This window comes from Marmota monax, unplaced genomic scaffold, assembly GCF_021218885.2.
Source record: "Marmota monax isolate L192 unplaced genomic scaffold, Marmota_monax_Labrador192_F-V1.1 WCK01_AAM20220418_F8-fsc00256, whole genome shotgun sequence".
Taxonomy (NCBI): domain Eukaryota; kingdom Metazoa; phylum Chordata; class Mammalia; order Rodentia; family Sciuridae; genus Marmota; species Marmota monax.
The window spans coordinates 548802-564704 of NW_026692286.1; the positions used below are offsets into that span (position 1 = coordinate 548802).

Here is a 15903-nt window from a genome sequence, read left to right on the forward strand (position 1 = left end):
CGGATTCTGATGTTTTTCCTTCCCCCCGACGTCCTGGGGACTGTGTTGCTGCCTTGGGCCTCCTGTGCCTCTGAGTGGCTAAACTAAGGGGTGGCTCTGGTTTGGAAGTTCAGCTGTCAGTGCAGTTGAAGCATCTTGTCTCAGCTCAGCCAGCAGTGAAGTCCAGGAGTGCCAGTCTCAAGAGAGCTCAGTAATAGAACTCAATCAACCAGAGGGTGCAGAGTATAGATCTGCGTTGCCAGTGCCTGGGGACGTCAGGACGGTTGGCTTCCAGGACACTTCTGGCAGACACTGAATTCCCTTGTCTCTGGGCTTTGGTCTCATTCCAAAAAGAGGTTGTACCAAGTAGACTCTTAAGTCATGATGAGATGTCTTGATGATGTTCTGAGCCTTGTTTTAATTTGAGGATTATCTTCTTTTACCCCAGCAAGAAAATATTGAGTGTGATGCCTTCAGGGCCATGTTTACTGTTTTGTTTTGTCTTGTGGCTTTGTTTCCTTACTTTTCATTTCCATTTGTTTTACGTAAGAGTTAGGGTTTGGATGTGAGGTGTCCCCCAAAGCTCCTGTGTTAATATAGAGATGTTCAGAGGCTAGGTGACTGGAGTGTGGTGCTGTGACCTCATCTGTCCTTTCTAGTGTGAATGGACTGGCTGGGTGGAAACTGTGGGTAGGCAGGGCTGGCTGGAAGAGGAGGTGCAACTGGAGGCTGCCCTGGAAGGGGGCATCTTCCCTCTGGCCCTTTCCATTCTCTCTGCATCCTGACCCCACTGTGAGCTAAGCAGCTGTCCTCTGCTGGGTCCGTCCCCCATGATGTCCTGACTCATCTTGAGCCCAGAGCATAGGCTGAGGCCTCTGAAACCATGAGCCCCAGATAAACTTCTTCCTGTAAGTTGTTCCTGTCACTGGGTATTTTGGTCACAGCGATGCCAAAGCTAATAAAAAAACAATAAGTATCAGGGTGTGTGGGGAAACTTCAAACAGAGCAGAATAGGAAAAGGAAGACCTCTCATGCGGACGCGGGCAACTTCCTGTCCAGAGGTTCCACTGTTCTCAGTGTCAGGCAGATGCCTCTGGAGGGCAGTGCTGCATGGATGTCATGTGCCCCTCCTTTTTGACCATAGAACATGTGGCTCTGCACCTTGTGACTCTGCCCCTCTAGACCACGTTTCTGAGAGATCGTTCCATAGAAACCCTACAGAACTTCCTCACTCTTTGGAATGATTATGTAGGATGTCTCTGAAGGTGCAGCCCATGCTCCCTGGTATGCACAGCCCTTGACCTCAGCTCAGTCTTGGGCTGTTATGAGCAGTGCCATGGTGAGTGTCCTGTGGTGATGATGCTGTCGGCTTTGAAAACAAAGACATTGTGTAAGTCCGCTCCTCTCCAGACACTACGGTTGGTGACCGGAGAGGTCTGGTCTGAGTGGTGGAGTCTGGGTTCATGGAGGGACCTCCAGTGGCTCTACCATTGCTTCCTGTGGGTGTCTCATCAAGGCTGGTGTTGCAGACCAGCAAGGTGTGGTTTGGGAAGAGCTCTTGTCTGGTCTCACAGTCCCCCAGATGAGAAATAAGATATTAGTAATGTCCCCGAGAGTTCCAGGTCACTGTGAGGAGCTGAGGAGCCAAGTGCAGTGCGTGGGGTGAGCCTGGTTCCACGTGCCATCTAGGGAAAGCCGCTGAAGACAGTCCCACTTGAATCTGAAGTTACCAGACCCGAGTCAGTTTTTAAAAATATTTTAAACTTCTGGTTTATAAAAAGATAATTCAGGATTAATAGCCTATATGGATATTGAAAATATTGAGCATTTTTTTGTTGTTGTTGTTTATAGAAAAGTAGGAGCATACTTTTCTAGAAGGTTCAGAAATGTCTGTCCCTTGAAATGACCACAGTTCTTTCCTCACACCCTCTGCATGTCTGGGTTTTTCTGATTGGATTCTGTATGTAAGTGATGGTTTCCCTGGGAACCTTATATGCACAGCCCTTGACCTCCCACTCCCGCCTGCTGTGGAATCGAGGTAGCTATGCTCTAGCAAGCTCTAGAAGGAAATAGACATTTCTGTTATTTTGGCATCAATCGGAACTGTGGGTTCCCCCCTCCCCCGCTTCAGTTCTCAAACTAAGAGTGTAGGAAGTAGCCAAAAGTTCTCATCCACTGATGCTCATGATTCATGGATTCAGTATGAGTATGGCCTGTGTGCTGCACTTACATTCAATACCTGGGTGATTAGGACACCATAGAATCCATTCAAGAAAATTTAGTTACAAGATATGTTTCCATATAATATACATAGCAAATGGAAGATTTAGAAGGTTTAACTTTGGGGGCTATAGTTCAGTGGTAGAGTGTGTGTTTCAAAGACAAGGCCAGCCAGGCACAGAGGCCCACACCTGTAATCCCAGTGACTTGGGAGGCTGAGGCAGGAGTATCAGAAGTTCAAAGGCAGCCTCAGCATCTTAGCAAGGCTCTGAGGAACCTAGTGAGACCCTGTCTCAAAATACAAAATGAATAACTTAAAGTTATTTTATTTTAAGGGCTGGCTCAGTGGTTAAGTGCCCCTGGGTTCAATCCCTGCTTAAAAAAAAAAAAAATCGAAATAATAAAAGGACAAGGCCCTGGGTTCAATCCCAGTACCAATAAATAAATAAGTAAATTGAAGTCTTAGAACTTAATTAAAATACACGCATTTAAAAAAAATCTTTTAAAATAGTGAGATCAAATATAGCAAAAATCCTAATTTTTTTCTCAGAAATGAAATGAATATATAAAATTGTACCTTTCTGTCTTTGGTCCTGACCTAGAAACTAAAGTGTGGTTGTCTTTATTATATATTAGCCTGGCAGAAGTGAAGCAAATTTGACTGGTGAACTGGAGGAAAAACTAGAACTATTTTTTGAGATAGGTCCTCATTGTATTGCCAGGCCGGCCTTGAACTTCCAGACTCAGGGACCCTCTTGCCTCAGCTTCCCAAGTGGCTGAGACTATAGGCATGCACCACACCCAGCTTAGCACTTTCTAAAATGTTTTTTTTTTTTTTTTGTGTGTGTGTGTGTGTGTGTGTGATGACGAACAGCAATCATGGATATGTTAAAGGATTTAAAACTTTGATTTTTTTCTTTCTTATTAAAGTTGTTTGGGGAGTTACTGGAGAGTGACATTGGCCAGATCCATGTTTCATATAGTGTGCATGTACAGATACATGACCCCATAGTGTCATATGCAGTCTTAGGAAATAAGACACGAAGATCCTTGCACACACAGTTATCTCCATAGTAATAGAAAAAACTGCAGTGTCCTACCATAGCCCTAATAGAGACATTCCTACAGTTCACCAGTTTTATTCAGAATGCCCAGTGTGGTTGGGGGTGGAGCACTTGCTTAGTGTGTGCAAGGCCTGTGCCACTGTGCCCAGCTTGGGACTTCTTTCCCAGGGCAAAGTTCTCGATGCTAAAAATTGAATGTTGGTAAGTGTAAAATAGATACTGCCTGCCTTGGTACTGTACCAAGTAATCTGTCTCTCACTGATTTTCCCTTTGTAAGATCAGCTATTTGTTGTTCTCAGTCTGATACTTGCTCCTAAGTGGAGCTGAGATTTCTTGGGGTGTCCCTTTCCAAGAAAGCATTAACGGGCTCCTGCTTGCATTGAGTTCCCATATTGCCGAACATTCACCCAATCCTCGATGGTCTTGCGCAGCCACTGAGCACTGGTGAGCACATGCCCTCGTCAGCTCTTGGGAAAGTGCACACACAGCCTTAGAGGTCCTGGTGAACTCTCTCATGATCTGTGATGACCTTTGTGGAATCTGCTTGATTTGCCATCGTGTTCTATGTAAAGCTTAAGATGTTCTCTGCACATGGAGGCACATGGAGAAGATGTGGAGCAAGGTTCCCAACAGACAATAAAACCAAGACTGGGTGATTAGGAGTGAATTGAATTAGGTAATAGTTATTTAAATAGCAAGGCATAACCGGAAAGTGCTGTGGAAGGAGTCTCAGGAATCCATACTTAAAAAGCACGACGCATCTTCTTTTTGATAAGGTGTCCTAGGCCCTGTCACCTATCCTATGTGTGTTCTTCCTCTAGTGATGAGTCACCAACACCAGCAGCAGATGGCGCCCAGCACCCTGAGCCAGCAGAACCGCCCTTCTCAGAACCCGGCCGGGCTCATGAACTTGCCTACCGCCTTGCCCACCGCCCTGACCACGCAGCAGCAGCAGCAGCAGAAGCTGCGGCTGCAGAGGATCCAGATGGAGAGAGAGAGGATCCGCGTGCGCCAGGAGGAGCTCCTGCGGCAGGTAGGCCTGCGCGGTGCCCCTGGAGGTCCTGCGGCCTTGGTGGCAGGACTGATGGCAGCCAGGAGGAGCTCCTGCGGCAGGTAGGCTGCTCGGTGCCCTGGGAGGCCCTGTGGCCTTGGCCTCCGTGGCAGGGCTGATGGCAGCCAGGAGGAGCTCCTGCGGCAGGTAAGCTGCATGGTGCCACCGGAGGCCCTGTGGCCCTTGTGGCCTTCAGTATGAGCTTCCTTTGTCTGGAAGCCCTGGAGGCCCAGAGCCCAGCTCTAAGCCTCGTGGTAGAGTGGGTCTCTTCCCCTGCTTCTGCCTTCGCTGTGGTGGGAACCAGACTTGCGTACAGGAGGAGCTCTGGCTGTATTTGCACGGTGGCCTTTGGCTTCCACTGCTAGCGCTTAGTGCAGTTTGTGACGTGTGTGTCACAAACTGCTGTGTGGCTCTCTTCTCCACACCTCCTGGCCTGGAACAGCCATTTCACTGTGTCACTCAATTTTGTAGGTCAGGAATCTGGAAAGGGCCCAGCTGGGCTCGTCTTCCTCTCTGTATGGCATTGATGGGGTCACTTGGTGGTAGTCACCTGTTAGGCGGGATGGTCCAGAGGGTTAGGTGTGTGGTGCTGTGTCAGGGATTCTGGAAGCCTGAACCTGACTGGACTGAGGTCTGGTCATCAAGGAGGGGCGTCTATAGCCTCGCAGTGTGAGAGCAGCAGGGTTTACTCCATACTGCTAGGTCTCCAAGAGAGAATGTTGACAAATGGGCCAGTGCCGAGGGCTGGTTCTGGAAACTGCTGTGGGGCTTCTCTTGCGTTCTTGGTCAGATCACTCACAGAGCAACCCTGGATGAACAGAGACAGCAGGGGAATGTTCCACGGAAGCAGTGACTCATGGTACATGTCCCTCTGACCTATCACAGAGCATGAAAGAGAATTGAAGGGAGGGGGGAAACCGGCTTGTCTGTGGACCCTTCTGTTCTGCAAAACGGCCTGGGCATGTTGATGGGGCTCTTGTGTGCCTCACTCCATGCACCCCACTTTCTGGTCAACAGAATGTTGCTTTGTGTCCTCTGAGGGTCAGGCTCTGCCCTGTCCTTCAAGCATGAACAAAAGAGAACCCATTGTCTCCCTGCTTTAGTGGCTTGGTCTGTGGTAGAACAGTATTCTTTTTTTTCTTTTTAAATAATTATTTCATTTTATTTATTTATAGGCAAGCACTCTGCCACTGAGCTGTAGCCCTAGCCCCAGAACAGTATTCTCTTTTTGGGGTGGGGATGTGGTACTGGAGATTGAACTCAGGGGTGCTTGACCACTGAGCTGCATCCCCAGCCCTATTTTATATTTTATTTAGAGACAGGGTCTCTAAATAGGTCTTTAGAAAGTTGCTTAGCACCCCCCCCGCCCCCTTTTGCTGAGGCTGGCTTTGAACTGGCCATCCTCCTGTCTCAGCCTCCTGAGTTGCTGAGATTATAGGTATGCACCACCGAGCCTAGCCCCAGGAGAGTATTCTTTTTTCTGTGTTGCTGAACTAAATGTCATCCACCTCTGCAGGTATCATACATTTTTCTGGCTTTATCTTAAGGAAAAAAGCTTCAGTTTATTGTTCTAACTCTTTATAATGACTCAAGGGAAATGAGATACATGGCTAGAGTCTTTTTGCTGCTTTAAGGAAATAAGTAGATCTGGCTGTTCCAGAGAGCTTTCTAATGGGGAGTCCTTGGGGTGATAGGGTAAACACTTGGAAAAATACCCAATAACTTCCATTAATGACCATTAATGTATTTCCTATCAGATCAATGCTAGGATATAAGGCATCTCTTAGTACATGAGGTTTAATGGGCATGGTGAATGAAAATCACTTCTTAGACGTGGCTTTTGAAACAAGGGGAGTGAAGTACAGTGTGCCCTGCTGCTGGCTCAGCCCCCAAGCAGAGTAGAAAGGCAGCTCCAGGGTTTCTCCCTGACTCTCGTGGCTATTTCAGGGTAACAGTTGTTGATACCGTTTTTAGATATACAGGATCATGTTTCTTGGCAGGAAATCATTGTATTATTGTTTTCTGTCTTGGGTGATGATTCTACTTTATACGGCATTATGGTAGCTTTTGTAGGTTCTCTGTTAGTTTCATATTTCAATGAGCTTGCTGTGTTAGTGTGTGAGGAGACCTCTTTGCAAAGAATGACTTGCTTTTGGTTTTGCCTCCTTGCTGTTTCTCTTTCTCTTGTCCCGCCTTCTTCTTTCCCACAGAAAGTATTTCTGGGAAGGGGTGGGAAAAAATGCCCCAGAGTGTTGCCTGATTCCAGCTGTAGGTGCTTTTGAACCGCAGGATAATATTGATGGTTCATCTTACATGCCAACCACATTCCTTAAATGCTGGTCCCTAGAGGCTGTGGCACTTGGGTCATTTTGCTGCATCATGGTGTGCAATACCCCATGGAGCCCAGTGAGGAAGAAAGGCTGTCCAGTGTCACTGGAGGCCCCCACTGCCCAGCCCTGACTGTGTGTGCATGTGTTAAATGTTGTTTGGAGGAGATGGAATGGATAGTTCTGATGTCTTTTTGTTTTTGTTATTGGACAGGAAAAAAAGGTCTAAATAGACTTTTTAATCCTGGAAGGTTTTTTCCCCTATCCTAAAGCAACATGCCCCACCATGTCTCAAAATTGTTTTTGAAGGCTGTCTAATAAATGGTGGGGAGGAGTGTCCTATTGCAGTTTTCTGAGCATCTGTCAGGAGCTCTGATAACACAGGTGTGGATTATTCATATCATTTTGATGGCTGTTTGACTACTTTCGTTTGGTGACTTTCCTGCTTCTCTAATTGTACCAGAGCCAGGGCAAGGGCAGAAAATGGGCTGGATGGAAAAGTGGTCTTTGGCTTCTCTGCTGAATTGCCTCCCCCATGAGGTAGGAATTTGCAGGGATGGAGCAGTGGTGATCCCACAAGATTGAAAAGTCATCTATAGACTTGCATTTGTTCCTTCTATCCCACCCATGGCCTTGGTCATCAACAGCTGCCTGATGATCCCTTGCTTGGCGGGCAGTTTGTAAAGACCTGGCTCTCCTTGCTTGTAGGAGATCCCTAATTGTGTAGCCTGTCTTCTTAGGCCCTGGTCCTGCAGGCAGGCCCAACCCTCCTGCAATTCTACCAAGGGAGAATCTCCAGGGGAGGCCCGAGCTATGCTCTGACTCTATAGGAAGTAGAGAGGTTGATGAAACTTAATAAGTCAAAGAATTTATTTCCTAATTCCTGCGACATTGTCACTTTTGCATATTTTTATCATTCTTAAATGACATGATGAATGTGAAAGATCCTGAAGTGATCTACTGTGTGGGTCCTCAGCTGTGCTCCTCCTCCTACCCCTACTCCTCCTGCTCCTCCTCTGCCTCCTGCTCCTCCTCCTCCTGCTCTTCCTCCTACCCCCGTCCTCCTCCTCCTCCTGCTCTTCCTGCTCCTCCTCTTCTTCCTCCTCCTCCTGCTCCTCCTCCTCCTATTGCTGCTCCTCCTGCTCTTTCTCCTCCTCCTCCTCCTCCTCTTCCTGCTCCTCCTCCTCCTCCTCCATCTCTGTTCCTCAGCATGTGGCGTTAGATGATGCTCCACTAGGGAAAACATCTCCTTGGTGCTGTGCACCATCTGACTCATACTTCACGATACCAAGGAGTCATGTGTGAGTTTGCTCGCACTAGATTCTTAGTGCCAGGATTTTAACAAAATGGGTTAGCACAGGATTAACAAAATGGGTTCAAGGACCAGTTGATAACAAATTTAAGTGAAGCACCATTATTTAAGGGTGGAAGCTCATTTTTTTTTTCGTTTGTTCCTTCGTCTCCTCATTCATCTATTCACTTATCCAATTTTATATTGTAGAAAGTAATAGAAAGATAGCAGGACATGGGAGGCAAACTAATTAGACCGAATTTAAGTTGTGGCCAGAAAAGTAAATTAACACCATTTCCTCCTTCATGAGGGCCCAGTGGTTGCCATATTTACTTTCAAATTATTGGGGATGAGACCACACACACACCAGACTTCTGTGAAAGTGACAAAAGTTGTTTCTTCATCTCTTTCCAGTGACCCTCAGACTAACAGGCAGTTAAACAACTACAGAATAAATGGATCAAAGTGCCAGTGAGGTTTGGTATTTCTACTGATTAGCAAACTTAACTAGGAGAAATCCTTCACTATGATTGCAGTCACTATGATTCAGCAATGGCTGCTATATCACCAGAATTGAACTGCTTATATCTGATAATTGATGAATTATCTCAGGATGTGACAGGAACTTCAGATGGAGAGCACCATGGAGCTCTGGGAGGTCCTGTCAGGTGTTCTGCTCAGAGGCTTTATTACAAAACTGGATCTCTCCCTACTTTCACCAGGAATCTATCACAGGCATTATAGAGAATGAATTTTCATGAAAGCCATTCTCCATGTCTGTGATAGAGTTCTATCTATTTATCTATCTACTTATCCTTCCAAACTGTCTATCTGGGGAGATTTGATCCAGGACCTCACACATGCTAGGCAAGTGTTCTACCACTGAGCTGCATCACCAGCCCTTTTAATTTTATTCCAGGACAGGGTCTCACTAAGTTGCTGAGGCTGACTTTCTAGAACTTGCCATCCTCCTGCCTCAGCCTTCTGAGCAGCCAGGATTATAGGCATTTACCATCACGCCTAGCAAAAGAAAGCAATTTTTAGTACAAGGTTTACTTTTCTTTTATCTTCATTCCTGGCATAGTTTTATTTTGACCATATTTTCCAAAGGCTACAAGGTAGCTTCAGAATCATCCCCAAAATGACAACCTGAGAAAAGAAAGCAATTTTTTTTTGGGGGGGGGGTGGGCTACTAGAGATTGAACCCAGGGGAGTTCTACCACTGAGCTACATCTCTAGCCTTTTTATTTTTTAATTTTAAGAATGTGTCTTATTGAATTGCTCAGGCTGACCTCTAACTTGTGATCCTCCTACCTTGGCCTCCCAAATTGCTGGGATTACTATTGTGCCCACTAAAAGAAAACAATTCTTAGTTGAAGGTTTTATTTTATCTTCTTCTTCTTTTTTTTTTTTTAAGAAAGAAATTAGAATTTTGTTTTTAGAGGATTTTGAACTAGAATTTTTTTAATTTTTAAAATTATAATTTACAATGCCGGGTGTTGTGGCACACCTGTAATCCCAGCAGCTCAGGAGGCTGAGGAAGGGAGATCACTAGTTCAAAGCCAGCCTCAGCAAAAGAGAGGAGCTAAGCAACTCAGTGAGATTTTGTCTCTAAATGAAATAGGGCTGGAGATGTGGCTCAGTGGTTGAGTGTCCCTGAGTTCAATCCCTGGTACCAAATATATATATATGTGTGTGTGTATATATATATATATATACACATATATATATATACACACACACACACATACATATACACATATAATTTACAGAATTACTCTTTTGATTAAGATAAAACACAGTATTTTTCCAAAGTTAAAGAAAACAGATCCCCAAAAAACAAAACTCCTTGTATGATTCTGTTTATGTTCATGTGACATTCTGGAAAAGACAAAATTGTAGGGACACAGAATAGATGAGCGGGTCCAGGGCTGGGCGTGGAGGAGGGGCTGACCACACAGGGGCAGCTCCAGGGACTTGACTGGTGCTGACATAGTTCTGTACCTTGATTTTAGTAGCTATTTCATAACTCTGTGCTTGCTCTTAATTCAGAATGGTACAGAACAAAGAGTGAATTTCACTGTATATAAATAATAAGAAGAAATAAAATTATCATAAAAAAGACCAAACACATATATTGTGCAAAAGGTACAAAATACTTAAAACCAAAAGTATTATAATCACCCATACTCTAGAGAATGGCTGTAAAGATGTTGGTGGTTTCTTTCTAGTTCTTTTGTACATTTCTTTGGGTCCTTTGTGTCTTAAAAGAAAATTGGTAGCTTACTTTGACACTGTTTTGTTGCCTCTTGTTTCTTAATCTTTAAGAAAGTCAGCTGTTCTGTGTTTGCTGAGTGAGTTGTGCCATCACCGTCTCCCCATCCTTCGTGTCTGGAATCCTTTCTGCATCAGGCTGCACCCAAGTTTTTCAACCCCATGAGCCACACATGCCCCAGTGACTAGAATGTTCTATTATTGCAACTTAAAGTTCTGCACAGTATTTTTTTCAGTATCCTAAAAGCAACTTTATCAGATGAAATGGAAAATTTTAGCCAGAAAATTGAGAAACAGACTTCTCAGGTTTTATTTAAAATAAGTTTCTTCACATGAAAACACATGCATGGCTTTATTTGAGAAGAATGTTTCTTCTTGTGTGTTTTATTCACTTAAATATAAACTGTAGGGGCAGAGCTGGAGCGTCTAACCTTGTGGACTTCCTGTTGGCTCTCAGGGCCTGGACTTCCTCAGGCTGGCCTCCCCCTACCCCTGTTCATGGGTCGCACTGTTGAGAAACAATTTTTATTCTCAAGTAAATTCTGCACCATTTTACTCCTTTCTTTCCTAAATTGGGACTTGGGGGACAAGAGAATGCAGCTTGTCAAACAGAAATGCTGACTAAGACTGGCCTCTGGTGGTTAGGGCAACAGGGACGAGGAAGGAGGGAGGCCCAGGAATCTCTTGGCAGACTCCTGTTGGACCTGACAACCACTAGCAGCTGGCCAGCTGTCACACCCTGCTGGGAGCAGCCCTGGTTAGGGGAAGGATCTGTTTTCCATCTTGAGGAGAGAAGCCATTAGAGAGGTTGAGAAGTGTCACGGCCTAGCAGATCGGGTAGTGTGAATGCAGCTATTTCATTGTCTCGCCTTTTGGAACTTGTGACCCAACTTTGAGGAAACCTTGTAACAGAGTTAGGTTTTAGAGTTGCCTGGGATATCCAGGGTCACATGGTCACCATCTAGGAAACCCCTCGGTCCCTCTGTAGTGGCTTGGCTGTTTAAATTCCCTGGTCCATTTTTGTGTTCAGCAGATGTCCTGGGCACTGGGTGTGTGGCAGTGAGCAGGCCTGCCCCATCTTCTTGGAGCTGCTCTTCAACCCCATGTCAATTGTCACATTAACTTACAAGTCCCAGAAGTGACCATTTTCTAAAATGGCCTGCCGCTCCCCTCTCGGGGAATAATACCAGTTCAAGTCTTGTTTTAAACAACTCCTTTTATTCACACCAGCATGTTGTATATGATAAATAGATACATTTTTAGCAGTTAAAATAAAAAAAATAATAAAAGAAAAGGACCCTCTTGGAAAAATGTTTTAAATTGAACATCATTTTAAAGTAGAGGCTCATTTTGTGTGAAGAAAAAGCAGCTTATTACTTCTGATATTAATCAGATCACTGGAGTCTGATGAAATATCAAAGTCCATTCAGCTTCTTATGTATTTTAATGATGAAAGAAGAGTATCTAGATTATAATGTTTTCCTTAGTTCGAGTCCAAGGGACAACAGAAACAGAGAGTGGGATAATATGAGATTGTCACACACACTGTGAAGCAAAAGAGCCACTAGCAGGCCATGGAGGATGATCACGGACTGCCCCAGCATCTGTGCCCCAGCCCTGTCCTTGTGCAGCACCAGCCTGGCAGCTGAGGCTCCAGGAAGTGTGACCGTGAGTTTCTAGAACCACTTGGCACAGTGAAGGAGAGATTTACAGCAGGAATTTCTTTCTTTTTCCTAAAGAAGGTAAGTGATTCAGCATTCTGCCTCTGAAGTCCCCAGGATTTTGGCTGAGAGAGCCATGTCTCTGCACCAGAATAACTATTTTAACGTTAGGATTTAAAAATATTGTCTTTATTTATTTATTTTTCTTTTCATTTGTTCCTACTCCCCACACCCTCTATAATTAAAACAATCCAGTCTTCCATTCTTGGGGAAAAGCTGGCCACACTTAACTCAAGCAGAGCACCCTTAGCAGAGGCAGCTGCCCTTTCCTTTGAAGCTGTTCCAGGGAGGGCAGAGCTGGCTGGTGGGAGCTGCCCCCAGCCAGACCAGCCGGCTGACGCCCCCCACCGTTCTCTGCCCTCTCACCACCTCTGTGATTGATCCCACGCAAGCTGCAGGCCAGTGGGGAGCTGAAGGAGCTTGGGGTTTGCTTCCAGAGACACCTTGCTCCACCCCTGCAGCTGCTTTGCACACCACAACGCCCTCCAGCCATTAGGACAGGGTGTTTCTTTAACCCACATGTGATTTTTTTTTGTTTCAGGGAGCTGAATGGATGACGCAGACTCACAGATTCTCGGCCCTTATTTTGCAACAGTCTTTTCAATCCTGACTTTGACCTAAGTAAAAATATAAAGTTGTTGGGGGAAGGAAAGATCTGGGATGGGACTACCGAGGGCAACTTTCCAGATCTTTCTGAAACTGGCCTTTTAAATTTGAACTTGCAACTTTTTTCTTGATGTGTTGTGAATTCCCAGGACACTAGCACTACTCACATACGTTGAAAAGAACGGTAGAATACATCCAGTTCAATCTGTTTCCCAATTCAGGGAGGAGGACTGTGAAACAGACAATTCATTAACTTCTACTCTAAGCTGTCTGAAGTAGAGAGGTTGGTATTTCCACTTTGTAGCAGGGAAAACAGGCTCAGAAAAATGAAGTAACTTGCCCAAGTCTCACAGCCAGTAGGTGAAAGGGCCCAAAATTTGAGGTCTGCCACCCCAGTCCTCAGCTTTCTCTTCTCTGCCATGCTGTCTGTGGAGGTCATCAGAATAGCTGCACAGCCTGCACTCAGATCCTGGTGCCTCCAGTTATCAGCCGTGCTATACGGGGAGAATGGCTTCATCTCTGTGCCTTGGCTTCCTCAGCTGTAAAGTGAAAACAAAGGACAGTGTTCCCCGCACAGTAGGCCGCTAGTCTGCTAGTCGGAGCTGACATCTCTCCTCCCTGACCACCCAATACCTTCAGGAGCTCATTCTGTCGAAGAGAACCTGGGGCCAGGTTCTTTATAAATATGCTTTCTGATCTTTATAACAGCCCAATAAGATTGCTCTTACGAACTAACTTATCCTTTGTCTGATGAGTGACCTGTCAAGAGAGGTTAAGATTTAGTGCATTTGTCACAGCCAAAGCACAGTTGCAGTGGGGTTTGAACGCCAATCTTTCTGATTCCAAAGACAGTTTTCCCTCTGGGCTGTGCTTCTGTGCCTAGCCTAAGACATGCTCGATAGCACTGAACCCTTAACTGCTGCTGAGAATCCCAGTGGCTGATATCCCAGAGAAGTGAGAATCAGCCACCTCCTCACTGAGCTACTACCTGGGAAGCTCTCATCCGGTCCTCCTCAGATCTGGGACAGAACATGTGTCTTCCTTCTTTCATGTCTCGGTGCTTTAATAGTTTGAGAGCCATGGCTGTGTCCCTTGAGTCTTCTCCTATTATGGAATTATGGTTTGCATATGAAGTGTCCCCCAAAAGCTCATGTGTTAATGCAGGAGATCGGAGGATGAGATCAGGAATGAGAGCTCTAACCCAATTGGTGGATTAATCCATCTGATGAACTAGTAATTTGGATTACTGGGTTGCAACTGCAGGCAGATGGAGTATGGCTGGAGGAAGTAGGTCTCTGTTGATGTGTTCTTGGGGGTTGTCTTTGTGCCTTGTTCCTTGCTCTCTCTCTCTGCCTCCTGGCTGCCATGAGCTGAGTAGCTTTTGTCCACCATGCCTGTCCACCATGATGTTCTGCCTCGTTTTGGGCCCAGAGCAATAGCATTGGTCATTCATTGACTGAGACCTCTGAAACTGTGAGCCCCCAAATAAACTTTTCCTCCTTTAAGTAATTCTTATCACATATTTTGTGAGGAAACGCTGATGGACAGATCTCTTTTGGTTAAATAATTCCCATGATACCCTGACTCCTAGTTATCCTTGTTACTCTTTCTGGTCCTCCTTTGTGAGGACTTTGGTGAGTGTTGAACAGACACCTACATGCAGCTTTGTGCATGGAAATTGACTGGCGGAAGGGAGGCCGGTGGGATACACAAAGAAGCAGTGATGAGCTGCTGCTGGAGAAGGCAAGGGTGTGGAGCCTGGTGATTCTAGGAGCTGGGATGCAGGAGGCTTGACCCTTAGCCTTCATTCTTCCTGATGGTCTGCCTCCCACTCTGGAATGTTCACGAGGAGAAGGCCCTTCCTTGTCAGTTGCTGCTGTGAGACATGGTTCCCGGCACCTGATAGTCTCAGGAGTATGTTTTAAAGACCAAATACAGGTGTAAACAAAAGAATTGCTAAGGGGCTGGGGCTGGGGCTCAGTGGTGGAGCATGTGCCTCCCATGGGTTTGATCCTGAGTACCACATAAAAATAAATAAAGGTATCGTGTCCACCTAAAAATTAAAAAGAAAAAAAAAACTTCTGTGGGGTCTAAGGAAGAAATTGTTGACTTGGATCTTGAACTTGGATGGGTAGTGATGACATTAAGAAAAGGTTCTACATTAATAGGAAGAGCTGCCTTGAGCCATATGAGGAGTCTGCCTGAGGCATGTGGAAGCTTAGAGGCCAGTGGACACCTTTGTATAAGAGTTCAGAGCTGGGAGGGAGTGGTTACTTGCTGGGTTGTGGTGGCACGCAAGCCCTCATGGATGTGGATTGGACTTCTGAGGCTCTATGGGGAGGGACCCAAGGCACTGGTGAGCCTGGAAATGGACGGCTTCTTGGGGATGGCAGTGGGGAGGGTGGTGGACATGGAAGGGACACTGGAGGGACATGTGGGTAGGCCACCGTCAGAGGTGGGTATGAGAGATGGCGCTGGGGTGCAGTGGTGCCTGGAGCTCGGCTTTCCTCATCTCTGCTGGACCAGTGGATCTAAGGGCCACATACTGGACCAGCCTCGGCCACCATCCCCTCCCTTCCCAGCACACGGCTTGTTTTAGCTCCATCAGTTTGGACTGTCATTTCCTGGTCTAGGTAAAACCTGATGCTTGCCTTTCATTGCTACCCATGCCAGGGCAGTGGGTGTCTCGTGATGGCCAGTCATGCTGGGCCTGGACCTTAACCTCATATCTAAGTTTAGTTTAAAAGTTAACAAAGAAAACCCCAGGCTCGCCCCTGTTTGGCTGGGGTCATGTTCATGAGGTCTGTCCTTTTATTTTTATCCTTGGATTTTTTTTTTTTTGTTACTGATCGTGTGTGTGTGTGTGTGTGTGTGAGAGAGAGAGAGAGACACACACACACACACACACACACTAGGTGTTATTAGAGACTGAACCCATGGTGTTCTACCTAGCACCACCCCCCCAACCTTTTAATTTTGAGACAGGGTCTCACTAAGTTGCCCAAGATGACCTTCAACTTGTAGTCCTCCTGCTTCAGCTTCCCAAGTCACTGGGATCATAGGCATGCACCACCATGTCCAGCTCATACTTAGATTTTATACTGTACTTTTTCTTTTAATTCATGAGCAGAAATCAGGAAATATTTTCATTCAAAAAGGCTAGAATTTTAAAAATTTTAAATATAGAAGTATTATATTATAAAATATAATTTTCACCACTTTATATTCAAAACTGATTTTTTTTTTTAGAGAGAGAGAGAGAGACAGAGAGAGAATTTTTTTCAAATATTTATTTTTTAGTTATTGGCGGACACAACATCTTTGTTTGTATGTGGTGCTGAGGATCGAACCCGGGCCGCACGCAAGCCAG

General features: G+C 45.6%; 1 protein-coding gene across 1 annotated transcript in view; it reads left to right on the forward strand.

Annotated features, from left to right (window-relative positions):
* Positions 1-15903, forward strand: part of Wwtr1 (WW domain containing transcription regulator 1) — a 124423-nt gene that overhangs the window by 95849 nt on the left and 12671 nt on the right. Inside the window, exon 4 of the mRNA XM_046440468.2 lies at positions 4085-4296. Within this exon, the coding sequence (XP_046296424.1) occupies positions 4085-4296 (212 nt within the window). The remainder of the gene's footprint in view (positions 1-4084; positions 4297-15903) is intronic.